Genomic DNA, 27,045 nt, shown 5'->3' on the forward strand with positions numbered 1-27,045 from the left:
CCACCACCACCACCACCACCACCGTAACTGTCTAATGCAAAAATGCAGATAAGTTGGCTCCCACGTGGGCTTCTCCACTCCACGTTTTCATGATGCCCTAATTCTTTCTACGCCGCAACGTTATCCAATCCTTTCATAGCTCAGAAGCCACTTGATTTTTTATTCACAAGCTATTTTTCTTTGGTTCGTTGGTGTTCTTCCCAAGCTGTAGCTTTGCCACATTCCAATATCAAATCAAATAAATAAATGTTCATCTAAATTACTATTAGACCAAGATAATAGCTATTATATTCCTTCCTTCCCACAAAGTTTATTTCTCTTTTATTTTTAATTTCGTTTACGCAAAACTTCAAACAGTTTCTGCTCTTTCTTCAATGGCTCTCCCTCAGCTAATTCCTTCCCACTCTTCTTCTTCACTCACTCACCAACCTTCCATAAACCCTCACGCAGCCAACACATACCCCATTTTCAAGCCGTTTTCGAAATCATCTTCTCTCTCTCAATCGCGCAGCAGGGCTCACAGGCTCAACTATCTCCGGTGCTCCGCTTCCTCTTTCCCCGATAATCATCACACCGAGCCTCCAAAATCAGACGACGTCGTAGAGCTCCCCATATTTCCTCTCCCTTTGGTTCTCTTCCCCGGCGCCATGCTCCCTCTCCAGATCTTCGAGTTCCGTTACCGCATTATGATGCACACGCTCCTCCACACCGACCTCCGCTTCGGTGTCATTTACTCGGACTCCGTCACAGGTACCGCAGACGTCGGATGCGTCGGCGAGATCGTCAAACACGAACGCCTCGTCGACGACCGCTTCTTCCTCATATGTAAAGGACAGGAACGGTTCCGTATCACCAACGTCGTCCGAACGAAGCCGTATCTCGTCGCGGAAGTCAATTGGCTCGAAGACCGACCTTCCGGCTCTGAAGATTTGGACGGATTGGCCAACGAAGTGGAGAGTTACATGAAAGACGTGATTAGGTTGTCGAATCGGCTCAACGGGAAACAGGAAAAGGAAACGCTGGATTTGAGGAGGAATCTATTTCCGACTCCGTTTTCGTTTTTTGTTGGCAGTACATTCGAAGGTGCGCCCAGAGAGCAACAGGCTTTACTGGAGTTGGAAGATACTGCCACCAGGCTAAAAAGAGAGAAGGAAACTTTAAGGAATACCCTTAATTACTTGTCCGCCGCTTCGGCTGTGAAAGATGCGTTTCCCTCTTCATGATGAGGATTTAATCAAAAGTACTTGAGTGAATATTTACATATTTTGATGCGTTATTTGTTATACATGTACTGTAAATTATGGATATGGAATCTTTGCTTGTTTTTTTTCAGCAGCTGTTCTTCACGTTACCCACAGAAAAACTGCATTTTACATCCATAGATTCAAACACCTGTTATCGCTACCATTCGCGCTTTACATAAATCGGTTAAAATTACACTGGAAATTCCCACCATTATGAATGGACAAATGTTCTACAAAATCCCACGAAAAATGTTTTACAAATACAACTCTGAATTTATTCCGTAAAAGCCAAATCTCAACAAAAGGATCACCAACTCTCTAAAAGATTGGTTCTTTTCGGATGCTTGCATTATCGTCGCATTTCCAACTCGCTGCAAGCATGAATGAATATCCATTAGTACAGAGTACTAGAACGCTAAACCTAATCAAAATCATTGGACTAGAAAAGTTCATCGATTCATTGAAAATATGACAGACTGGTGATAATTCTTAGTTCATTAATTCAATTACCACTTGACACTACAAAATCATACAACTCTGTTATATGTCGTGCTCCGATTATTTGAGATATAGAACCATAAGTGCTTAGTGGTGAAAAATGTCATACTGACCTTGAAACACTGATTGTTCTTTGTGTCGCAGATTGGATAATCATGGGGGCAGCAGTGACGATTGTCTTTGCAACACACAGCTGAATCCAACTCACAACACTTCCACGAAAAGCAGATTCCAATCAGGCGATGTGTACAACAACAGGTTTCCCCAGTTGAACAGTAAGTGAAGAAATCACACTTAGTTGGTCCTGGAGGAGGGGGAGGAGGGGGAGGAGGGCTAGTCTATCAGATACGAAGACAACATGTTAATGCCACAGACCTCTTCAGAATTGCCACTGTTGCGAATCATATGAATATATGCATTCATTCCCCACCTCGAACCCCATTAGTTTTTCACTATCCAACAATCCAATCCATTTTCTGAACCATAACCTACAATCAACACAGCATGGTCCAAGGAAGTTGAACATGGACCGGTGAATATCCCGTCCCATAAATAAATCGTTAATCACAATCATACCAGATCAGCAAAGCTTTACTTTCCAAAACAACTATTAGAAGTTAAAACTTAAAACCAACCTTGGAGTACAATTGAAATGCGCTCTCGCTCCCACATATACCCACACTCACAGGTTAAGTTGCAACTGCTTGCAATAGCTGTTTCTCATTGTTCATAGGCACATCGGCATAATCATCAATCGTTACCACGCGTCGTTTCATCTGCAATCAATACGAAAAGCATGGTACATGAAAACTGAAGTTATTGAACAAAGTCAAAACATTTTGATGAGTAAGAGATCTAAGGAATTGAAAAACCATTACTTTGTCTTTGTTACAAGTTTTTTCCCGACCTTGATATGGGTAGTCTTCTTCGGTGTCTATTCCATGGTTATCAATGAAAAATTTATATGCATAATCCATCAAGCCACCCTCACAGCCGGTATTGTAAGCTCTGTCACAATCAACCAATTCTTGTTCAGAGAGGCTGACAAGTGATCCAGTGACAATTTTATTAACACCTTCCATGGCTCCAGTTGCCGCAAATGACCAACAAGCACCTAGACAAAAATCAATGTTTAGACTTTTCTCCATCTAAATTACATAAAAACAAGTTTAATCTACAGTTTGTAACTCAAAAAGATTTCCATGTATTGGTGATGGAATAACCATTAATAAACTCCAAATTGAAACTATGATATTCTAGAAAGAACCATGAATAAACTTGAATCATTCGGGGCCAGAGGGATTGTTGCATACCTAAGTTCCCAAATATGATAATCACGGAGGTTTTTGGTGTCAATAAAGGCACAGGAGTATTCAGAACTCAATTAATGCTCAATTTTCTGATCATTAGGTAAATATAGATGAAGCTTAAATCGGTTCTTCTTAATCACCCAAAAAAAGAAAGTGAAAAACTGAGCTTGTCGAAAAGAATCTATCAAATCAGTAACAAAACACAAACAGAAAAAGATAATCTGATAGCAAAGATTTTGCATACCACAACTTCCTTGATCTTTGACCTGGGTCACGGCGCCTTTCTTCCTCCAATCCACTGAAGCCGGAATATCTCGAACAAGACCGGGCTCTCGAAGGTTGGGCCGCCTAAACTCAGTGGCGGAAGCGGAGAGACCCAAGCGGGAGGCCTTGAACTCGTGGTGAGTGAGATCGGCAAAGGCATTGAGAGCCACAGAATAAGAAGAATTTGCCATGTCATTGTGTCGAGCAACAAAGGCATAGTTATCTTCAAAGACTTTAAGCCTGAAAGATTTTTCCTCCTCCGATGAGTAAGTTTTCCCATGTTGATCGCACCAAGATTCAAAGAGCTGGGAGATACGGGAAGGAGAAGCAGAGGATGATAGGTCAAAGAAAAGAAGGAAAGATAACATAAAGGAAGCGAAAAGGGGTTCCATTGTTTTATATTTTGAGAATAAGGAGGGTGATTTGGGTTTCCTAATTGCCCAGGTGTACAAAGGGTTATTATTTATCGAATAGAATTATTATTAATTTAATTAATTAAAAAAATTAACTGTTAATAAAAAAAATTATAATTTTTTATAATTATATTAATTTAAATATTAATCAAATTTATTTTTGAAAATATTAACCGAATCGAATAAAGTTCGGTTATTTCGGTCGGTTAACCGAATTAATTGATTTTTTTTTTATAATTTTTTATAATTTGATTAATTTAAATATAATAGATGTATATTTTTTGTTTGAATTAAAAATTAGTTAGGTATTGATAATTTGATGAGTGTGATTAAAAAATAATGAATATTAATCTTTAATGGGTTTGAGCTTAATATATATATATATAAGATTTAATAATTTCATTTAATTTGATTAATTAACCGATTTCGAATCGAATTAACCGTCAATCGAATATTAAAAAAATGTTAATTGTTTCTCAACCGAATTAATTCGGTGGACGACCGAATTAACTGAATTAATATATATAAGATGTAATAATTTTATTTAATTAGATTAATTAACCGATTTCGAATCGAATTAATCATTAATCGAATTTAAAAAAATATTAATCATTTCTCGACCTAACTAATTCAGTGACCGATCAAATTAACTGAACTAATTTGATTAAGTCGCTTAATTCAGTTAAACCCATATAATAAACACTCCTACTAAATGGTCTATGTTGTTTTGGCTGACTCCAGTTCCCTAAAACCGTGGGTATCCGACCAAAGAGGAAGTGAACACACGTCGCCTTTTTTTTTACCATGGGTGCGTAGGTAATTGTCCGAAACGACCCAACCTCCTCTATCATCATGTGTCTGTTGGAGATCAGATTAGAAGGATAAATTTGAATGCTTTGGGCTTGTGTTTGTTGGTTTCTTCTTAAATTTTCCTTTTATTTCAAATATGTCATTGGATCAAATTGACACGAGTTAACTACCACCAGGTTAAGACAAATTTTATTACTTGCGTTACTATCAAGTCATTTTAGATTTTTTTATAATAATAACTCATTTGTATTTAGTTGTAACACCTGTCTAGTTCTTACAACATAACTAATGAATTTTCTGAGATTATTATTCAAAATAACAATATGAGAATAAATCAAATCTGAGACAATCAAATAAAGAAGTTTAACTTACTAAAATAAATCAAAATTAAATAGAATTTTTTTTTGATATTGTGATCGGAAACTGATGAGGTATGTCGTTACACAATTTTTTTAAGATAGATTTTCGGCCACTCTTTTAGTGTTCGAGTTCGTTGATCACAATAAAGATCATGAACTATCATTGCATTCGACTATCATCAGAAAACTAGTGGAAAAGAGAAAAAAATTCTTCTTTTTAAACTTGTCAAAAATTTATTGAAACTTTTTGACTTGTTAAATTTTTTTAACTTGGCAGTATAACTCACTATTTATAGCATATTTTCAAGAGAAAATTAATCCAATCAGATATTTTTTTATATTTAACTTTAAACATATAATAATAACTTTTAATTTAAAATATTCAAAAGATAAACTTCTTTTACCATTCAAATTTAAATATAAATTATTTTAATTTGAAATATATAAAAGCATATAATTATCTTTAATATTCAAAGTTAAAATGATAACAAACAATTAAATTCACATTTTTCAATAGTGACGAAAGAAAAGCTTTTATGCTTTATGTTTTAGTGTTTTGATAGATTCAGACCGGAATCCGAATAAGTTTTAAGCATTTATGCTACTACACTAGAAGATAACATAGATTTTGAGAGCACTTGAAAAAATACAAATAACTTTGGCTTTTGTTACTGCAACTTCAGGGAGTACAAGCTGCCTGCATCTTGCATTATAATGTTCCCATAGCGAAACGATCCGTCTAGTACTCAAGAATTCCCTGTTGGAAGACAAGTTCTGGCTGTTTATCCTGGAACAACCGCGCTCTCTAGTGGGGAAACTAGGGAAGAATAAGAGTATATTAGAACTTTGTCCCTAAATAACTTTGAAGTTATAAAATGATTCCTAATCAGTATTTTATCTAAAGTTTAGGGGTTAAAGTAAAAAAATTAAACCCTTTTACTAATGTGTTGTGTTAGAAAATCATTAAAGGTTTAATGATCGTTTACGTTAAGTGACCAATCTTAATTAAAACGAAATTAAAATGGTTACGAATTATGTTTTTTTAATGTAGTGATCATACGTTGTAAAACTGAAATAAAAATGACCAACTCTGTAATCTATCTAAAATTTTACTACTAATGAATATTGAATCTACAACTTAAAGGAGAGAAGAGATGTCAATAGATGGATATTAATAACCTCATTTAGAGTCAGAAAATCTACAACTTAAAAAAATTAAACCCTTTTACTAATGTGTCGTGTCAGAAAATCGTTAAAGGTTTAATGATTGTTTACGTTAAATGACCAATCTTAATTAAAACGAAATTAAAATGATTATGAATTATATTTTTTTAATGTAGTGATCATTCGTTGTAAAACTGAAATAAAAATGAACAACTCTGTAATCTATCTAAAATTTTACTACTAATGAATATTGAATCTACAACTTAAAGGAGAGAAGAGATGTCAACAGATGGATATTAATAACCTCATTTAGAATTTATTAAAAAAAATTATATTAACTAAATTGAGAGTGAACAAATAAATTTATCTTTATTCCATCAATACCCTCTAAAGCATTAATGAACGGAGTTATATACGTTTTTATTTTGTCTGGGTGAAGAGTAAAAAAAAGTTTCAACTTTCAAGGATGCCGAAAAAGTGAAAGAGATACTGTACGTCTATGACTCTATCCCGGGAATTTGTGACGAAAAGGGTAAGTAGACACGAGAAATGCAAATGAAAGCAGGATGGGGACAACCGAGTTGGAACCTTGAGTTGATTTCCATATTTGGACTCGGGAATGATTCAGTGTACGAAGGTATGTTCATTGGAGAAGTTTAAAGAGTAACGTGGCCCCCACTGGATGCATGCATGAATGGGAATGCATATACAAGTCATAGTTATAGGGTTCATATATAAGTGTGTATATAGAAATATAAATCTTGTTTCCTTCGTACCATCTGCAATTCTACACTCTACAGTCTCTATACTCTTATAGTAATAGCCATGAATACCACATAGGATTTTATGGGTTTGTCGTGGCTTTATTTGCTTTAGCCTTTTCCAGTTTATGTTTCTGTGTCACGTGCTGTTCTAGCGGCATTATATGTCGAAGCTTACAAAGTTTGTATATAATATAAACAACACGTGCGACATATGTCCTGTCACAGAATGATTTCGAATGTTAATTAGAACGTGGAAAATACAGAAAGTGTTATACAACGATAATAGTTACTGTTTCTTTCTTATTGCTTCGTTTCATTCATAAATTGGAGGGCTAAACTCAATCAACTCAAAAGTTTTCAATAAAAATTACGATGGAAACAAATACAAGATTCCGTGTTCCGTCAGCGATTGCGCACTTTAATATTGATAATCTTTGCTACTCTTGTCAGCCAGCGCAGCTTTATCGTGTACATCTCTTCTGTTTCTTCTTCTTCTTTTTCCTGGTGCGTACAATGAAATGAGACATTTCTTTGGATTTTTCTTTTTCTAAAACGACAAAACTTGTGTTCACACGCTTGTTTTTTTTAGTGAGAACTTATGTTCAAACTGATCTTAGAATTAAATACTACTGCGTTGAATGATCCATTAATAATGCCACGAGAGATTTCCCAAAGGGATTCCAATATCTGTTGTGAAACCAGAAAGAAATCTGTACTCTGCACATATTTCAGATTATATTCTTTACTGCGATCATTTTACTTGATTTACATAGGTGATGTTATGTGCTTACCATATGCTGAGTATGACTACAAAACGATGATATAAACTGAAGCCCTCTTTATCGAATACCATAAAGGAGATGTGGTATGTGATAATGCATATGGCACATAATATCTGTGCATTTATGGCTTAAAGGGTGTAGTTTCCTCCTGAGACATAAACCAAAATTATTCAGTCGTTAAGGACATTCCATGTCAAGCAAGTCAATATTTTGGTAAAATTTTGCTCCTGTGCAAAGGCGACAGTACAGATTACAATCAAATGGTTGAAAAAATCTATAAAACTCGAAGATGGAAGACCTGAGACATAAACCAAAATTATTCAGTCGTTAAGGACATTCCATGTCAAGCAAGTCAATATTTTGGTAAAATTTTGCTCCTGTGCAAAGGCGACAGTACAGATTACAATCAAATGGTTGAAAAAATCTATAAAAACTCGAAGATGGAAGATGAATAGTTCCCCATGTATCCCACCTAGTATTGTTATGAAATGGATAGTCATTCGAGTATGAGAGATCCCCCAAAAACAATACTGTTTCCCGTTTCTTTGGATTTGATTCATAATGGATGAGTGTAACATTTTAATCCTGTGTTGACCAAGATCCCTTGTTCCATAGTGCTCAATTAGGATTGAGATCAAAATAAAACATGCATACTCAACAATGACACCATGAACAAAAAAGAACGAAAAAGAAGAGTTTGAAGAGATGGATGTACCTATCAGCCCAAAAGTGTAAGGAACATCGGGGCCAATTTTTGGCGGAGTCATAAACCAGAATTGTCTGGTAGTATTACCTATTCCGATCTCATATATGTATTTGGTGTTTTACTGCAGAAGTATGAAAAGTTATAGTTATTGAACTACATTCATATTCCAAGCTTATCAAATAATTAAGCTTATTAAACATGAAAAACCTGATTAACAACAGAAAAGAGAAGAAATGTATCTCCAAGTTCTTTATAGTGCAGTGATGAATGATTGAATGTAACCCGAAGTGTAATTGAAGAACTTACGTCTCACTAAAATTCCCTCGGCACGGTTCTTATGCTTACTATTTCACCAGTCGAGAACTGAACTGGAGCCAGGTTCATCAGGAGCTATCCAGGAAATGATCAATCCGCTCCCATCAGTATCTCCTTGTGTTATATGGACCCCAATCAGGATTCATAACCCAGATATGTGAGGTTTAGATAAACCATTAAACTGTTGGAAGAAGCTTTAGAGAGAAAAAATGAGCATGCCTACGGTTGTAAATGAGACGATAAAGATCGTGAGTTAATTGAGATTAGCTCGATCAAAGCTCGATAAATATTCGACTCCAATGGACTCCACTCGAACTCAACCTCGACTCGAGTTCTTAACGAGCCGAAATGAGCTACTTGATACTCTACTCGAAAAACTCATTAGCAGCTAGAAAATATTATATATTAATATTATATATTTTTTAAAAAATAAATTATTAATAATATTAACATTTATGTGTTGATTTAAAAAAATGCATTATAATATTTTTGATGTATTTAAGGTTCAAGTTCGAGTTTGAGGTTTCGATCGAGTTAAGTTTAAGATTTTTTTTTCGTTTCAAGCCTTCTCGAGCTTTTACGAGTTTCATTTCATGATTTTGAGTAGAGCTTGAAAATTTTAGACTCGCAAATTTTCGAGTCGAATTCAGTTCTATTTCAGAGTTTTCCATTTGAGTCGAGTTCGAGTATTGCTGAACTCGACTCGGCTCTTTTACGGTCCTAATTTGCATGCCTATTGAGGTGTATTATAACCAGAAGAAACTCGGAAAACATCATTGTCAAGGGGGATATCTGGATAATACTCCTCCTTTGCAAATTTACCCATTATTTCTCCATTGCAGATGCACTCAAAATCATGCATACAAGACAAAGAATAGAAGGATCAAAGACTTTCAGCGAGGCCATCCGAGTACAAATGTACAATGTCATAAAGTCTTCAACTTACCTACTGATTCCTGATTTCTGGTGCATATGTATTACCTAGAAGGCTAGAACATAAGTGTTCGACATGAGTTTGTTTACTGTATACTAAAACAAGGTCTGCTTAGTAAACCCAATGCAGATGCACTTTATATTCAGACATGAGTTTGTTTATTGATTTCAGTGTAGAAACGTGATATAATGATAGCGATAAGCAAAAGTAACCAATGAAATAATTAATGGACGGTTCAACCACGGCCTCCTGCAGCGATGTGCAGACAATCATTGGACATATAAGCGCCTACTTGGTTACTGGTTATCCCAATTTTTTTGCCGTATATTCTCAATACCTTATATTTATGGGAAGTAAAAGTTGCAAGTTTTGCAATGAATAAGAACACCTTTGTTCTGTGAAGAACTATGATGGAATAATATAAGGGCTTAGCCTCCTTAGTTAAAAAGAACACCTTGGATGATATAATTAGGCTCATGGTGTGTTTGATATCAAAAAAATATTTTTCGAAAAATATTTAGATCGAACAAGCTGGTAGTTGAATGTCTTCCCCTTAACTTGAAGGCATCGTGTCATATGGGTTTTGAACTGAGTGTTGTGTCGTAGGCATATCCACATTGAGGTCGAAGAAGCTTGTAGTTTAATGCCTCTCCTGGAACTTGAAGGCATTGTGTCAAATAGGTATTGAATATATTGTTTTGTCGAGGGTATCTCCGTATTCAAGTCAAAAAATTGGTAGATGAATGATTGTCCCTTGAACTGGAAGCGATGTTACCAAACGGATTGTTCGTGGAGCCAACTCGGTAGAGATCGTAACAAGTTGTTGATGAATGTCTCTCCATTGAACTTGATGGAATGGTACCAGGATGCAGATTTTCCATTAACAAGGTAAAATCATTACACATTACTTGAGTTGGGTTATCAACTTGTTGAGCCAGCCTATAGTGAGAGCATGATGACATACCACGAGTCGCAGACACTTCAACAAATGTGACATACATTTGTGTAACAACTTTTAAATTTTGATTCTGAGCATCAATCATCATAGCAACATCGTCATCGTTGGAGAGTACAAACGTTGTATAAGTTAACAAAAATTGTGCAGCCGAAAATCTGTACTAAAGTGAGGACAATCTTCTAGTACCCCCAACATGAACCTTCCTTGAAATTTTAGTGATCAACTCCTCAAGAGAGATGTTTCTCTTGAAGGATAAAGTGATATAATGATTTGATACGAAGACAACGCTGATTTCATCTTCCCTAATTCCTCCATCATAATAAACAATAACTGCAATACATCTCATTTTGAAAGTTTGGTATTGAGAGTTTGAGAGTTTTAAATATTGAGAGTTAGACGGTTTGAAAAGTTTGAGAGATTTAATAGATGAAATTTTTAGTGTTGAGTCTTATATCTATAAAAACGAATAAATGTTTCTAATAAACGATCATTCTCGTAATTAAATAAATAGTATACAAATTAAAATATAAAATAATACTAAAAAATTATAATAATTTAAATAAAACAATTTAACATTATTACCTTATTGGTAAAATATCTCAAACTGTGATCTCCATCCAATCGTAACATCTTACATTCCATTTTACAGTCACAAAAAATAATAAAAAATAATTGATATAATAAAATTTAGTAAAATAATTAAATATTAAATAAATGTAATATAATAAAAAATATTTTACCCTTTAAAAACTATAATAAAATCTATTTAATTTGATAGAATGAATTAATAGAAGAAAGAATGTGAAATTAATTTTGATGTGATTTGATAGTTGAATTCGAAAGTATTTATAGAATGAGGGGATGGGAATAGATGGTTGGTCGGATTTTCAAGTAATAATTGAAGGGGTAATAATTGAAGGGGGAGTACCGTATGTCAGAATTTTCTTATGAATGATCGCCTCATATAACACACCTTTCTTGAAAGTACATCTCGAAAATACACTTTTTCGTAACGTTAGTCTCTTACAACGTGTGTCATATGTTAAGGTTTTTTTTGTTGTTGCTAAAAACGCCTATTGGAGATGGTTGATAGTTGTCATGCTATCATGTCATATGGATAATAACAAATATAAGATTCATCAATCACCGATGCTTTCAGTAATAAACTTCAAACTTACCGTACAACAACTGTATCGGGTGACGACCATATTGATGCATAACACTTTTGTTTTGATTAATTAACTATTTATTTTATAGAAAAATGGTACAACAGCTTTCATTGTATGACGACCATGACGATGCCAAACATTGATATATAGAGAAAATGAGAGAATATGGTAATTAAAAATATATAATTTATGTTAATCAATATACATATAGTTTATGATATCGAAAAATTTGAAAGCTTATTAACTTAATTAAAAAAATCATTAAGTCATTGTCCCTTGGATCCTTAGAAGAGCTATTATTAGCGTTATCCTCGCCTTACATAATTACTTTAAAATAAGACTAAAGTTTTACCCATCAGTGTCATTATGTTACCTTTTAGTAGTTAATATATTATAAATACTAGCGAATTAAATAAGATATTTGTAATTTTATTTGACTATTTTAATATATTTAGTTAAATATTATTATCATATGTAATACTTTAAAAATATTTTAAGAGTAAATATATTTGGTCCATTCACATAATTATTTATCTTTGTTTTCTCTTATTTTCTTAAGTCATAGTTTCTAGTTCCAAAAAAAAATTTTATTCTTTTTGATTTCTTTATAAGTAGGATTAAGATTATTTTTTAGAATTTTTTAAAAAAATTAAAAGGTAAATTATTAACAAAATTATTATATTTATGTGCTTCCCACTATCCTTGCGGCATCTGAAATATGAATCCTAATAATGTCAGAGTAATATATTACTGTTTACTGCATAGATATGCATATAAACCTCAATTTCCTTCTCTTCTGGGGTTCCAAACTTTCACCGTCTTCACGGTATTCCTCTCTGTCGGGGATCCAGAGTGATAGGATTGGAGCAAAGATCAATAAACAGATGAAGATTCAGTGCGATGTGTGTGACAAAGAGGAGGCCTCAGTATTCTGCACCGCAGACGAGGCCGCCTTGTGCGACGCCTGTGACCACCGAGTTCACCACGCCAACAAGCTTGCCTCTAAACACCAACGTTTTTCCCTTCTCCACCCTTCATCTTCGAAACAGGTCCCTCTTTGTGACATCTGTCAGGTAATTTTCACTTTCTGATCTCTGGATTTTTGTTACTGTGTAGATGTTGGAAATTGGACCTACTGCTTCGGTGGATTGATTTTGAGTTTCCTTTTTTTGTTTAGGAGAAACGAGCTTTCTTGTTCTGTCAGCAGGACAGAGCAATTCTATGCAGAGATTGTGATGTTCCAATTCATGCGGCAAACGAACATACCCAGAAACATAACAGGTTTCTTCTCACAGGGGTTAAACTCTCTGCTACCTCTTCTCTCTATACATCCTCCATCTCTTCCTTATCCGACGTTGCTGATTCTGTTCCTGAATTCAAGTCTCCACCATTGGTCAAGAACCCTATCTCTGCTTATCCAGCAAATTTCAATCCACCTTCACTTGCTAAATCTTCATCAATCAGTACAAGAACAGCGGTAACAAATAACAAGAGCACCGGAGATAATCTTCTGGCAACTGAAGACGGTGGGTCAACAAGTAGCATATCTGAGTACTTGATAGAGATGCTTCCAGGGTGGCACGTCGAAGATTTCCTTGATTCCACTTCACCTCCCCTTGGTTTCTGTAAGGTTTGCATTGATCTATATCTATGATTATCCTTTTTCTTTCTTACTATTTAGCTTTGACTAATTGTTTTTTTATTATTAATTATGTGATTTTCTTTTGAATTTGAATATTTTTTTGGGTTTTTGGATCTAATTTATTCAGAGTGATGATTGTATCTTGCCGTTCCTTGATGCTGATTTTGAGAGCAATATGAATGCTTTCTCACCAGAAAGTTCAGGGCTTTGGGTTCCCCAGCCGATATCTTCCCTGTATCCTCCCCAATATTCTACACAAACGGGAGGGCAAATCGGGTTCAAGGAAACAAAGAAAATCATGGAGATGAAAACTAACAGGAGATGGACAGATGATTCCTTTACAGTACCACGGATGAGCCCTCAACCCAAGAGATATAAGCGTCTCTGGTAGGATCAGATCTTCAAAATGTTATATGTTTGACATGGGTTCAACTTCCCATCTTTACCTCATTTTGTGCTAAGTTAGATTTCAGTTTAATGTTTTCCACTCCCTAATAATCCCAGTTTCGTTTGTAGCACTTTCTTCGTGTTCCCCACTAACAGAATGCAAGGATTTCGTAAATATGAATAAAAACAACTATTTCCATTTAACAAAACTGGAATCTACCCTAACAGTAGGGATGACATATCGTATCAAAAAATCTAAAGAGAACATACAAGTGAACGGTCTCAACAGGCAATCATGGGAACAAAGTAAAGGAATCTCTCCCCCCCTTCCTTTTTGGTCGGGGAGATGTATCTTGTCATTGAGATTGGATCTGCCAATTGCAATAGGAAGGGAATAACAAGAAGAAGATAGATGATAGTTACAATAAATTGATGATGGGTTGGGGTAAGGAACAAGAGGGGTAGGACCAGCTGAGAGGTAGCTGGCTTTGTCCTAAAGCAGATTGCACTATCGGCTGGTGGGTCGAGCACATCCTCCCCAATTCTAGATATGCTAATTCATTTATCAACTTTCCTCAATTTTATAAATATAATTATTAGTCAAAGATATTGCTTTTTAAATGTGAAATAATTTCCAATCGCGTCATGTTATCATTGTGTTATAGGACTTTAGTCTAAAACTAGAAAGGCAGTTAAAAAATGGACAACTTCTAAGGTCAAATCTGAACTGGTTTTTTTTTTTTTGGGGGGGGGGGGGGTTTCAACCTGATCCTACGAATGGTAGCTGGTTGCCGACCTCTGTCTCTGGCACAATCTTTTTGGTGCTTGGGGAACCTTTTTTTGTGGTGGGCTCGAATCACCAATAATAACCTTTATTCTTACACCTTATTTGCATGAAATATCACATCAGGATCTTAATTTTCTTGATATTAACAGTTTTGACTTTTTTGCCATGTTTATTTCAAGCATTGAAGTGGTCGACTTCACCCACTATCAAAGCAAACGCCGAAATTTATCGTGTAGGATCAGTTGCTTCTGCGGTTAAGGCAAATAGATCAAAATTTATATATTGGTTAAATATTATATTTTATAAATGTTTAAATATGATATTCTAAATTTTTTTTATTGAATGATAAAAAATAACATTTATTTATGTTTGTCACCGTTGTTAAGCTCATGTTAACATATTATACGATTTTTAAAAAAATATTATTTACTTAATTTTTGCCAAAAATATCTTTTAAAATGTTTAACCTTTTCTTATCAATTAAACAGAATATTTTCAAGAGCAAGATGAATAAAAATAAAGGTTTACGTAATTGAAAGAAAGAAAGAAACCTATAAGTCAAGGAGTCGTGGATAAATGGGTTTGTATTTTTGGTCGAGATCTCTGCCTCTTACAGCCCACAATCTTTTATTGGATATTGGTCTTTGTACCATGGATGAGGCTTACGGTTTAAAGACACGCGTTGGCTTTTTCTTCTTCTTCTTCTTCTTTTTCTTTAAACATCTAATTCCTATGTGACATTGACTTTACAGCAGTAATCAAAGTTTAGACTTTAGACTCGTTCAACGGTTAATAGGCTTTTTGAGTGCTGGCTCCAAGACTAACCGTATAGAAGAATAAGGGCAGCAATTTTCGTTGAAACACCAAACCAATCAAAAGAAAAATAAGCATACAGAGAATGCCATCAAATTGCAAGCAATACTGATCCAAAAAAAAAATCCAAAACGAACATGAATTGGTTAAAAATACTCAACCCCTCGGTTTTCTCCTTGAAACAAATGTGGAACCAAAAAACATATATAAATGGAGGAAGGTTAATGGTGATGATGATTCAAGGACGTGTACAGTGAGCTTTGCACATATGACGGCAATCATAGACGCAAGGTCCACCACAATGAAGGGGACATTCCAACCTCAGGCCTCTGCACCTTGTCCTAACTATGCACTCGGCATACTCTCCTACCCTATAATCCTCCTTGTTGAAAACTCTCTTCGTATGCGCTTCATTTCTCCCAATCATGCCTTCATCTCTTCCTCTTCCTTTCCCTCCACATCCCCATTTATACCAACCACCTCCTCCTCCTCCCCATCCCCATCCACCACCTCCACCTCCTCCACCTCCACCACCACCCCATCCCCAACCAAAACTGCCACCAACTCCCCCTCCCCCTCCCCCTCCACCTCCTCTATTCTTGTTGTTGAGCACAACTTCAGTGGAACTTCTATTGCTTACTTCGACATTGTTTTTTCCTGGGGGAAGCTTGAGATGAACCGAGCGAGAGGAAGAGTTGGTATTGGCTTGAGGTTGAGCAGCACTGGCATTTACCAACTCATCACCTCTCACACTATCAACTGCCACTGCTACAAAAAGGACAACCCAAAAACCTTTTACAAATGTCCCCATCCTTCGATCTCCACTAAGATGCAACTGTTGGCTAAACGTGGCTGACCTATATATATATACTAGGGTTTCAATTAACAGCTACATTTGGTCCCACTTGACCCCAGATCTAAGTAAAACACAAACCAACCAATTGCTACTTTTTTCTTCCAATAAGTGCTAAAATTTGAAATGCCTTCGGACGCACTTTGTCCCCACTTGCAACACCAAATTGCAATGTGAGTAGCGCATGCCGGAAGCCTCAGAATTTATTTCTCCCACTTGCACCTGTGCCACTCTGAGAAATAATATATATATATATATAATTAGAGTAATGTCACAGTATCCTAACTAGTGATTGTTTAATTATAATTAGGGTAATGGACACTTGTTTGAGCTCTGGGTTCATCGGTTTTGTTCAGTTCTTTGGATGGTTGCAAAAACATTGAATAAGCACTTTTAGTAAGTTCTGATTGTTAATTTTTTTGCATATAGTGGCACCAATCCATTGAGGCGGATGTGTTCATTGCAGTGATTGCCTATCGAAAAGTTTTTCAGCTTTTCTTTTGCAAATGCTGCGATCACAAACCAACTTTTTGATGAATAGTTGAGCAGAGTGAAACTTTGGCGCCATAGAACAAGGCAACCAAATAGCATCAACTAGCCTGTTCAAGTTTTCACTTCATATTACACCATAAAGAGCAATTTGGGAGCATATTATACAATTTTGGCTTATTTAATCATCTCCGTATCAGACAAATGGGGTTAAGTTTCCGATCTTGCTTCGCCCTCAAGTTTGGGAATTGAAAATTTTTAAAGAGCAAAGGAGCGGTCGAGTATATAACGGTTGTGGGGATATCAATGCTCTTGCTTGTAAATACGTATTCCTTGTAAGGTACATAACAAATTGATTTCAGAGCAGTGGTACCATCATGCCTCCCACTTCTATGAGAAACAAAAAAATATTAAAAAAATGATCTGGAAATCACTAATTCAGATTCAGGCTCAAGTTTTCTACCGGTTTCCTTAACCACCATCTATATAGTTCTTGTCCTAACTCCTAACATGGATGATGCTTTGCTTGATTCTCGGACAAATTGGAAACGATGAGACCAGATACAAACATGATTGAACAAAGAGCAACTTGGGAGACCACTCAAACTGTCAGAATATTTTTATATATATAAAGAGTGGAAAATCAATTCTTCTTTTTTTTCTCTCCATCTGAGTTGGGCCGAAGCCTGAACTATGTTCATTTGCATTGGGTTTGTTGGTCTGGGTAATACTCCCGACATATCAAACTGTCTCAACAGTTTCCGTAGTTCAAACATAAAAAAGGAGCTATAAAAGACAAGAGGCAAGTGGTTGGTTTGAATGACTCTGGGAGTACTATTTCCCCAAGGACCAAATTGAAGATCATAAAAGGTCGTCTCATCCCGTATGCAATATTAACTGTGACATATGGTGGGCTTGGTGTAATCTTTCCTATGCACTACTTATACTAGCAATTCAAAAACATAAAACATAGACAATGACAGGCAACAACTATTCCCAACATTTTAACACGATAGGGAATGGAAAGGGTTTGCAGAGATTCCATTTTTAGACATCAGAATTTGCAGATACTGGTTTGTTCGCATGCGGTTATTAATCACGCTGGCGGAGCATCTCTTAATTAATGCATGATTTGTTGTAATAAATATTGTTGGATTAAATGAATAATTGGAAATTTTAACCATATTTTTTTTTATTACGTTGAGTGATGATTTTCCAGGTCAATCTCCTATTTATGAGCATCCAGTATTAAGCACTTGCAACAACGTCAACAACTATATTTATTGCAGACTGGGAGTTTCAACAACTCTAGGAAAGGTACCATTTCTCTCTTTCTTAGACATAAAGCATTTGATCTTCAAATTTCTGGGCCTGTAATCACCTGCCAAGAAATGATGCGTCCACTAATCATATGTATAGAACAATTGGAATTGTTCTATACAAACCATAGATGTTCAACAAGTGTCAGGTAGGCAAAAACTATAATCACAATTCACAACCAAAAGACATGACTTGGTGAATAAATTCATCAATTAGCATCGACTACTTCAGCTGAATAGTCTGTGCACCTCCAAAGGGTTAACATCTTTTTTTGGCCTATAAAAACATAACGATTGTTTCTCCATTGAAAACCCTCCCGACAAATTCAACACTGCCAAAAAAAGGGTGGAAGATTATCAATGAATAATCTCAAATATACATCATCTCAGTATTTTAACCCCCCCCCCCCCAAATGAACTGAAGAGTAAAATACTCTGCAACAACAATTATGAAACAGGGATATTTAAGAGCCATCACTTGAAAATGGTTTATTACACGAGCGTGACGCCCACTGGCAACTAAACATATTGATGAACTGTATAATGCATAAAGCATATTGGATTACTAAAAATGATACGATGGAATGGTACAAGATCAGCCTAGGAGATAGGACACTAAACTAACTGCCTAAGAATCTTTGAGGGATTACAAATTAAAGCACATGCACTTGTCTTTCATTGCTTCAGCTTCCTTTCCGTATTCTTTGAGTTTATATTCATCCTGTTTAAAGTAGGGGGGAACCTTTCCGTCACTGTAGCATTGATTACAGAGACTAAAATGAGACTTCACTTCCATAAAGCGAGAACCGATAATTGGGTAATAACAAACTGAGCAAACATGGTTCCCATGACGATTCCTATCTCCAATTTCTAACTTCAAGAGAGTGGATAAGATACCAAAGCCCCAATCAGGATCATTGAACATGACAAGGAACTCGCTGAAAGATACCATTGAGGTATCTGTTTCTCCATGAACTTCCAGCATTTCACTAACCCCATGGGAAGGAATAAATATAGCCCTTAACAATTTGATGTACTGAACTACATCTACCTTTCTAATCTGAGAATGGCCTTCATTTACTGACCGCCATAAGAGTGCATCAAAGGCAATCCTTTTTCGCTTATCTGGAGGTCCATTACAAATGGGCGCAAGAACAGCATAAAACATGCCCAAGTCCACCCTACCTGATCCTGTTTCATCCAAGACTGAGAGGACTTTCTCATTTATCGCTTTGACAGCTCCTTGGAAGGTCTCCGGTTTTAGAAAATCAAGAAATTTGCATAGAATTTCTTCCAAATTGGGCTTGCGTATGGATTTCTGAGGACCACCACTACCAGAGTAGGATACTGGTACATCAGTCTCGTTCATTTCTTTCTTCAAAAGATCCACTTCACAATGATTCAATCTTGTGATTCTCTGGAAAGCCCTAATCTGAAGAGCATTTCCTAAATCTTGCCTCAATGTAGTCTTCTCACCCACTGTCTTGAATTTTGAAGGATCCACTATAACAAAAGCCGCCTCCCCATTGGTACCACCATTAGCCTTGACTTTCTTCTTTTGTAGCTGCTTCAGGTGGCATATGGCATCATGTAATTCAACCCTATTTGTCATTTTCAGAGCCTCCTTCAAAGCTTTCTTAGCTTCTTCAGTTTCTCCAGCCCCCAACAAGGATACAGCCTTATTGAGCTGCGCCCGCCAATGATTCGGCCACACAGCTAAAACCCTAGTATACATCTCAGAAGCTCTCTGAAACCTACCCAAGTCCATATAAAGTCCACCTAGATTGTATAAAGCGTCAACATGACCTGGTTTCAAATCAATAGCTTTCTGGAAAACCTCAATTGCCCTCTCATCCTCACCCATACCATGCAAAGCTGATGCTAAATCACAATGTGCATCAGAATAATCTGGTTTCATAAATATAGCTTCTTCTAAAGCCTTAACAGCTGCCCTATATTCGCCTACACCGAAAAGAGCACTACCCAAAAGTTTCAAAGCTCTATAATGAGTAGGACAAAGAATTGCAGCCTCTCTATAATACTCACAAGCACTTAAAACCATACCTTCTCCTTCAAGAGCAATCCCAAGATTGACATAAATTTGAGGAAACAAGTAACGCCATTGATTCCCACCAGCCTCTGCTGATTCCAAAGCCAACCGAAACTCTTCTTTAGCTTCTTTATACTTCCCTAGCACATACAAACAATTCCCAGCTCTAAAATGTGGCCTTACATCCGTTGGCTGCAATTCACAAGATCTCTTGAAACATATCAAAGCTTCTTTAAACAACTGATATTCATATAAAACCCTACCAATTGCCATTTGTCCATCAAATGCTTCTTCTCTTGACCTTGCACCATCAGCTCTACTCCTTAAAGCTCTCAATTCTTTAACAAAAACAGCATAGTCAGGCCCCGATTCTTCCCAAAATATCCTTTTCTCCGAAAGCTCTGCAGAGGCTCCCAACTCCCTTGACCACCCAGCATCTGAATAAGCATCAAAATTATCACTTCTAAACTTCCCATCTTTTGCTTGCATTGCTTTCAATCTCTTCAGCAAAATCTCCAAATCATCTACGAGCTTCCATGTGTCATCGAAAACTATCCCGTGATGAGGCGACACTGCCCAGGCTGCAGTCCGCTGCTTCTTCTGCGACTCCATTACTCTCTCGTCCACAATAGATGACGATGATGCTTCGGACACTATTGATGCACCTTTTTTTACGTCAAAATTGAGCTCCAGACCCAGCGCATCGAAGTCACGGTCCACGTCACCGGCTCCGTCATCGTATGTTCTCAACAAACCGTCATAAGTTAACCCCTTCTCATCGTCGATGAACTCCCCATAGGTCCTAAACACTTCGTCGAGAATAGCGTTAATTTGTTCGTCGCTAAACTTGACTCTGGGGTTAACAGCGACAACTAACGCTGCCATTTCATCTCTGTTAAGACCCCCATCTCGGTTGGTGTCGAATTGCTGGAAAATCTTCTTCACCTTTTCTGATCTACTCCCTCTTGTCGCCATCCCCCTCCCCTTCTCCTATAGGGTTTGGGAATTGAAAATGCAAAGTGGTAGAGGTTGGAAATTTGGGAAATGAGGAAGCAAGAGGAGAAGGAAGAAAAAGATAAAAATGGCTACTTTTTCCTTATTTCATAAATCAGAAAAGTATGAATTGGGAGAGATGATAATAACTATCAATTCGGCTTAAATTTGGGGTTTGGGGGGATGTTTCTTTTGGTTACATCGGATCTGGAGAAAGTAAAGTGAAACGAAGACCGACACAGAGAACAGGAAAGAACGGGTGAGAGATTTCATTTTATTTTTCTGGTTCTGATGAAATTAAACCTGATAAGCTGTGGGTCTGGCTTATAGTCTGGATGTTTTTCTCATATATTAGCTTTTATATTTAATTTTTTCTCACGCATCTTTTAGACTATTTTTTTTATCTAATACCTTTTGTAGTAAGACGCATATTCTGCAGTGTGTTTTACGCTGATCTGACGTTACGGGGTAAGGTGTGCTCCTGAAACGCACCTTATGCTGACTGGAAATACACGTGTGTAAAGCTCGGCCCATGGGGCACGCCTTACGCACGTAGGACAATAGTGCGGGGTAGGAGTCGCGCCTTACCTTTAATTCAATTATATATAGTGCGGGACAGGGACCGTGCCTTAGCTTTAATTGATATAATTATATAAGACGCGGTGCAAGTATCGTGCCTTGTATAATTATAACAACTTTTATCATCTATAAATATCATTTTCCCCTGATAAACTCCTCACATCTCCCCTCCCAACTTATAAATTAATACAATAATTCTGTCAACGAGGCAATAATTCCAGCAATCTTCTCATATTTGATTCAGAAGTTCGTGCGATTTTTCGTTGTAAGGTAATTTTGTTATAATTTTTTTATTATACTTATTGTTTATTATGATTATTTGAAAAAATATTATACTAATTGTTTTCAATTAATTTTTGTGTTTGTAAAATTGAAAAGCGAGAGCATACGTCGAAATAGTTTTGCAGCGCAGGTAATAAAATAAAATAAAATTATTTAAATTATTTACATTTATGTGTAAAAATTGTATTGTGTTATATTTTCGTTCATATATTATTTATTTAATCAGATTTGTTTCAGTTGTTTTTTTTACAGATATAATATTGTCGCACTTTTAAACTCAAAGAATGACGCGACTTTCAGCTATTATTTATTATAATGGTGAAATTCGAGAAGTTGAAACTGGCGTTGTTTTCGTATCAAATGAACGTATTAAAGTATCATTCAAGAGAAACATAACTCTTGAGGAGCTGATAACGAAGATTTCGATGAAGGTTCATGTTGGAAGTAGTAGAATAATGTCGTCGTTGCAGTACAGATTTCAAACATCATTGTTGCCATTAATTTATACAGCGTTCGAACTTTCGAACAATGATGATGTTGAAGTGATGGTTGAATCTCAAAGTAATTATTTAGACGCCGATATTGAGATGTATACAAATTTTGTTCAAGTGCGTGCTGCTCGGGGTCAGTCATTAAGCTCCCACTATGGGCTATCTGAATAAGTTGACAGTCCGACGACAGTAATGTGTAATGATTTTAATGCCATAAAAGGGAGACATTCATCCGCAACTCCTTGCGATATGTACCGAGGTGGGTCAACGAACAATCCGTATGGTAACATCGCCTATAGTTCAAGGGGATGACATTCATCTGTAAATCCCTTTGACCTTAATATGGAGATGCCATCGATGCAACAATCTGTGCACTATCCATTCGACATGATGGCTTCAAGCTCTAGGGGGATGCATTCGACTTCGAGCTTTTTCGATCTCAATGTCGATATGTCTTCCAGTTTAAGGGGAATGTGTGCAAGTAGTAGGTTCTTCGACCTAAATGTGGAGAGCATAGAGGAACTATCATCTCCACAAGAAGAACCGTTTCGTGAGCCTGGTGCGGATGGTGCTAAGACTGGACTATTCATTCACCCAGAATCACCGCAATTCAACTCCGATTATGATGATGTAGATGAAGTTCCAGGAAATGTGGCACAAACTGACCCTCCTGCACACATGTATGAAGTTGATTATGGTGCAATGTACGAACCAGAATTTACGGATATGCCTCATCTCGGTGACTATGGATATTACTCATCAATAAATAATGGTGAGTTATCTTTAGGCATGGAGTTTTCAAGAAAAGAAGAAGCGATGATGGCTATAAAAAATTACAATATCCGTAATTCTGTTCAGTTCAGAGTCAACCGTTCCACGACCGAAAAATATGTATGCTACTATGTCCAACGTGAAAACGGATGCAATTGGATGGTTCGCGTATCGAAGAGGAAGAGGAAAAACAACATATGGGAACTAACAGTATATAACGGTCCTCACACATGTTGTGCTGGAGGGGTCAACCAAGATCATCCCAACTTGGACTTTGAAGTGATATGCCAAGCCATCATGCCCATGGTAAAAGCAAACTCTCATATAGTTATTGCAGTGTTGATTTCAGCTATACAATTGCAGTATGGGTACACTGTCTCCTATTAAAAAGCTTGGTTGGCAAAACAAAATGCCATTGTCAAACTTCATGGCGAATGAGATGCATCTTAAAACGAACTTCCAGGTTGGTTTAGGCTGGTGCGGACGTTGAATCCTGGGATAATTGTGGACTTCAAAACCTCGTATGCATACCATAATGATCGAGTTCTACGCGATCGATGCCAATTCTACCGGGTTTTTTGGACTTACCCACAGTGCGTTAATGCTGTCAAATACTGCAAGCCTGTGGTCCAGATCGACGGGACTTTCTTGTATGGAAAATACAAACAAGTTTTATTATTGGCAGTTGTCCAAGATGGCAATCGCAACATTCTTCCAGTTGCTTTTGCTCTTATCGAAGGAGAATTTACAGATTCTTGGGCTTTTTTCCTCCGAAACTTACGTGTACATGTTATCACGAGGGAAAAAAATATGTGTCATTTCAGATCGCGGAGCTGGGATCAAAGCAGCAATGGAGTCTTTGGGTCTAATGTGGTAACCACCCTTTGTCCAACATAGGTATTATCTCCGACACATTGTTGCGAACTACCATAGAAGGTACAAGAAGAATGATGAGCGTCAATTAATTGTGCGCATGAGTAAGTGAAACTGATGTAGTTTGTTTTCTTTCGATCATTTTAATTTTGCAAAGAAAGCAAGTTAGTAAGTTATACATTTTTTATCAGGTTACGAACTACTTCCTCGAAAGTTTGAATCAATGCTTCAAGATCTGCGGGTGAAGAACGAGGAATGATACGATTACATCAGCCTCATCGATGACGGGACTTTCTTGTATGGAAAATACAAACAAGTTTTATTATTGGCAGTTGTCCAAGATGGCAATCGCAACATTCTTCCAGTTGCTTTTGCTCTTATCGAAGGAGAATTTACAGATTCTTGGGCTTTTTTCCTCTGAAACTTACGTGCACATGTTATCACGAGGGAAAAAATATGTGTCATTTCAGATCGCGGAGCTGGGATCAAAGCAGCAATGGAGTCTTTGGGTCTAATGTGGCAACCACCCTTTGTCCAACATAGGTATTGTCTCCGACACATTGTTGCGAACTACCATGGAAGGTACAAGAAGAATGATGAGCGTCAATTAATTGTGCGCATGGGTAAGTGAAACTGATGTAGTTTGTTTTCTTTCGATCATTTTAATTTTGCAAAGAAAGCAAGTTAGTAAGTTATACATTTTTTATCAGGTTACGAACTACTTCCTCGAAAGTTTGAATCAATGCTTCAAGATCTGCGGGCGAAGAACGAGGAATGATACGATTACATCAGCCTCATCGATGACAGGACTTTCTTGTATGGAAAATACAAACAAGTTTTATTATTGGCAGTTGTCCAAGATGGCAATCGCAACATTCTTCCAGTTGCTTTTGCTCTTATCGAAGGAGAATTTACAGATTCTTGGGCTTTTTTCCTCCGAAACTTAAGTGCACATGTTATCACGAGGGAAAAAATATGTGTCATTTCAGATCGCGGAGCTGGGATCAAAGCAGCAATGGAGTCTTTGGGTCTAATGTGGCAACCACCCTTTGTCCAACATAGGTATTGTCTCCGACACATTGTTGCGAACTACCATGGAAGGTACAAGAAGAATGATGAGCGTCAATTAATTGTGCGCATGGGTAAGTGAAACGGATGTAGTTTGTTTTCTTTCGATTATTTTAATTTTGCAAAGAAAGCAAGTTAGTAAGTTATACATTTTTTATCAGGTTACGAACTACTTCCTCGAAAGTTTGAATTAATGCTTCAAGATCTACGGGCGAAGAACGAGGAATCATACGATTACATCAGCCTCATCGATAAAGAAATGTAGACGAACGCATATGATGGTGGATATCGATATAGACACATGATGACCAACTTGGCTGAGGCAATCAATTCAACCTTAAAGGGTGCACGTCACTTACCTGTAGCGGCTTTGGTAAAAACTATATATTTTCGTTTGGGGGCGCTTTTTGCGAAGCTCGAGGGACAAGCTCAAACCTGGATGTAAGGCGGTCATGTCTATCAACCTAGATTAGTTGCAGATCTACAGAAAAAAATGTTCCATCAAATGAAATGTCTGTATCTGACTTCTCTAGAAGGCATGAAATGTTTCGTGTCACAGAGTTGCCGCGACTTTTTCAAGGGATTGAAGCTGTGTCGTTAAGAGTAAATCTACAGGATAGAACGTGTGGCTGCAGGTTTTTTTCAAGCTCTTAAGTATCTATGCTCTCATGAGATAGCAGCTTGCTCGCATACGCGTCAAGACTAACTGTTTTATGGATCCCGTATACCTACTATCTAAAGTTTATAAGGTATACGAATTTGAGTCCCCCCTATAGGTAATGACAAAGACCCTTAAGAGGTTCAGGATTGGCTTCCGATTGTACCAAATCCGAGTTTATTGAGGGAGCGTGGTCTTCCAAAATCCAATCGAATTCATTGCGATATAGATATTCGAGAAAGATCTAGACAAGACAGAAGATGTGGGCATTGTAGAAACCCAAGACACACTAGAAAAACATGTCCACCTCTGTTGTCTTCAAGTAAAAATTGATGAGGACATGATGTAGTTGTTTATCAAATAATAATTATTGTACTTTAATTTGCATTTAATTAAAGTTAATGTCATTCGATAACCGCTGATGAACAGTAAAAAATGATACAAGAAAATGAGATTAAACGTTGGCGTTATATGTGATTATAATAAAAGATATAATAAGTGACAAACTGAAGAAATTTTGATAACACAATTATTAAATTTTATCAAACTAATAACAATTTGGTATTTGAACATAATTCTAAATACAACAAACTTACAAAAAGTATTAAATGGTAAATGATAACCAAATAACAATAACTGATTTTAAATGGTAATAAATAAAATTAACCAAAATACATTAACAAAACTGTATAACAAATTTAACAAAATTAATTAAAATAAATCCAACTACATTAACGAAAAAAGTAAGTATTAAATGATAAATAATTAAAAATTTACAATAAAAAAGTCCAATAAACAACTAAATACAAATATAATAAAAAAAACAAAATTTATCGATGTCTGCGACGCGAATGTGTTCCGCAAGACGGTGGTTGTCAGTCTCGAAGAGGATTTCTTCGTATCACTGGTTGTGACTCCTCGCTGTCATCATCGTCGTCGTCGTCGTCGTCGTCGTCCTAAGCAGCTACATTTTGTTGAGGAGGAGCTGATGACGATGAAGCACTTCCATAGAATAAAACCTGGAGGTGTATGACTGACTATCCCACCGGCCTGCGAAAACTGGGAAAACTCATAAAACCCCGACATCATCGAGTGTGAAAACTGTACAGGAAGTGTCTGAGCTACGACCATAGGTGATGAGGTTACACCTACCAAATATCTAGAATATGAACCCCAAGTAGAATATGTAAATATAGACTCATAATATCCTCGAGGAGGGGTCATATAACTCTGTGACGGTGGCGGCGGTAGGGTCATAAAACCAGGTGACGGTGGCGGTGGCAGTATCGAGTAAGGGAAT

At 36.6% G+C, this 27,045-nt stretch overlaps 4 protein-coding genes and 1 pseudogene across 4 annotated transcripts; 2 read left to right on the forward strand and 3 right to left on the reverse strand.

Moving 5' to 3' along the window:
* The first annotated feature begins 309 nt into the window (after window positions 1-309).
* On the forward strand, window positions 310-1,240 carry LOC120194622 (LON peptidase N-terminal domain and RING finger protein 1-like). Its single transcript, XM_039196883.1, has one exon. The coding sequence runs from the start codon at window positions 375-377 to the stop codon at window positions 1,221-1,223; it is 849 nt and encodes a 282-aa protein (XP_039052814.1). The 5' UTR covers window positions 310-374; the 3' UTR covers window positions 1,224-1,240.
* Window positions 1,241-1,426: 186 nt separating this feature from the next.
* LOC120194620 lies at window positions 1,427-3,746 on the reverse strand (annotated as a pseudogene).
* An 8,674-nt stretch (window positions 3,747-12,420) lies between these two features.
* On the forward strand, window positions 12,421-13,808 carry LOC120194621 (B-box zinc finger protein 21-like). The gene is made up of 3 exons (XM_039196882.1): window positions 12,421-12,763; window positions 12,868-13,320; window positions 13,460-13,808. The coding sequence occupies exons 1-3, from the start codon at window positions 12,458-12,460 to the stop codon at window positions 13,721-13,723; spliced, it is 1,023 nt and encodes a 340-aa protein (XP_039052813.1). The 5' UTR covers window positions 12,421-12,457; the 3' UTR covers window positions 13,724-13,808.
* Window positions 13,809-15,514: 1,706 nt separating this feature from the next.
* LOC120194714 (abscisic acid and environmental stress-inducible protein-like) lies at window positions 15,515-16,130 on the reverse strand. Its single transcript, XM_039196946.1, has one exon. The coding sequence runs from the start codon at window positions 16,128-16,130 to the stop codon at window positions 15,558-15,560; it is 573 nt and encodes a 190-aa protein (XP_039052877.1). The 3' UTR covers window positions 15,515-15,557.
* A 2,296-nt stretch (window positions 16,131-18,426) lies between these two features.
* LOC120194619 (uncharacterized TPR repeat-containing protein At1g05150-like) lies at window positions 18,427-21,300 on the reverse strand. The gene has a single exon (XM_039196881.1). The coding sequence runs from the start codon at window positions 21,003-21,005 to the stop codon at window positions 18,627-18,629; it is 2,379 nt and encodes a 792-aa protein (XP_039052812.1). The 5' UTR covers window positions 21,006-21,300; the 3' UTR covers window positions 18,427-18,626.
* Between the last annotated feature and the right edge of the window lie 5,745 nt (window positions 21,301-27,045).

Source organism: Hibiscus syriacus, unplaced genomic scaffold, assembly GCF_006381635.1.
Source record: "Hibiscus syriacus cultivar Baekdansim isolate YM2019G1 unplaced genomic scaffold, ASM638163v2 tig00117000_pilon, whole genome shotgun sequence".
Classification (NCBI taxonomy): Eukaryota; Viridiplantae; Streptophyta; class Magnoliopsida; order Malvales; family Malvaceae; genus Hibiscus; species Hibiscus syriacus.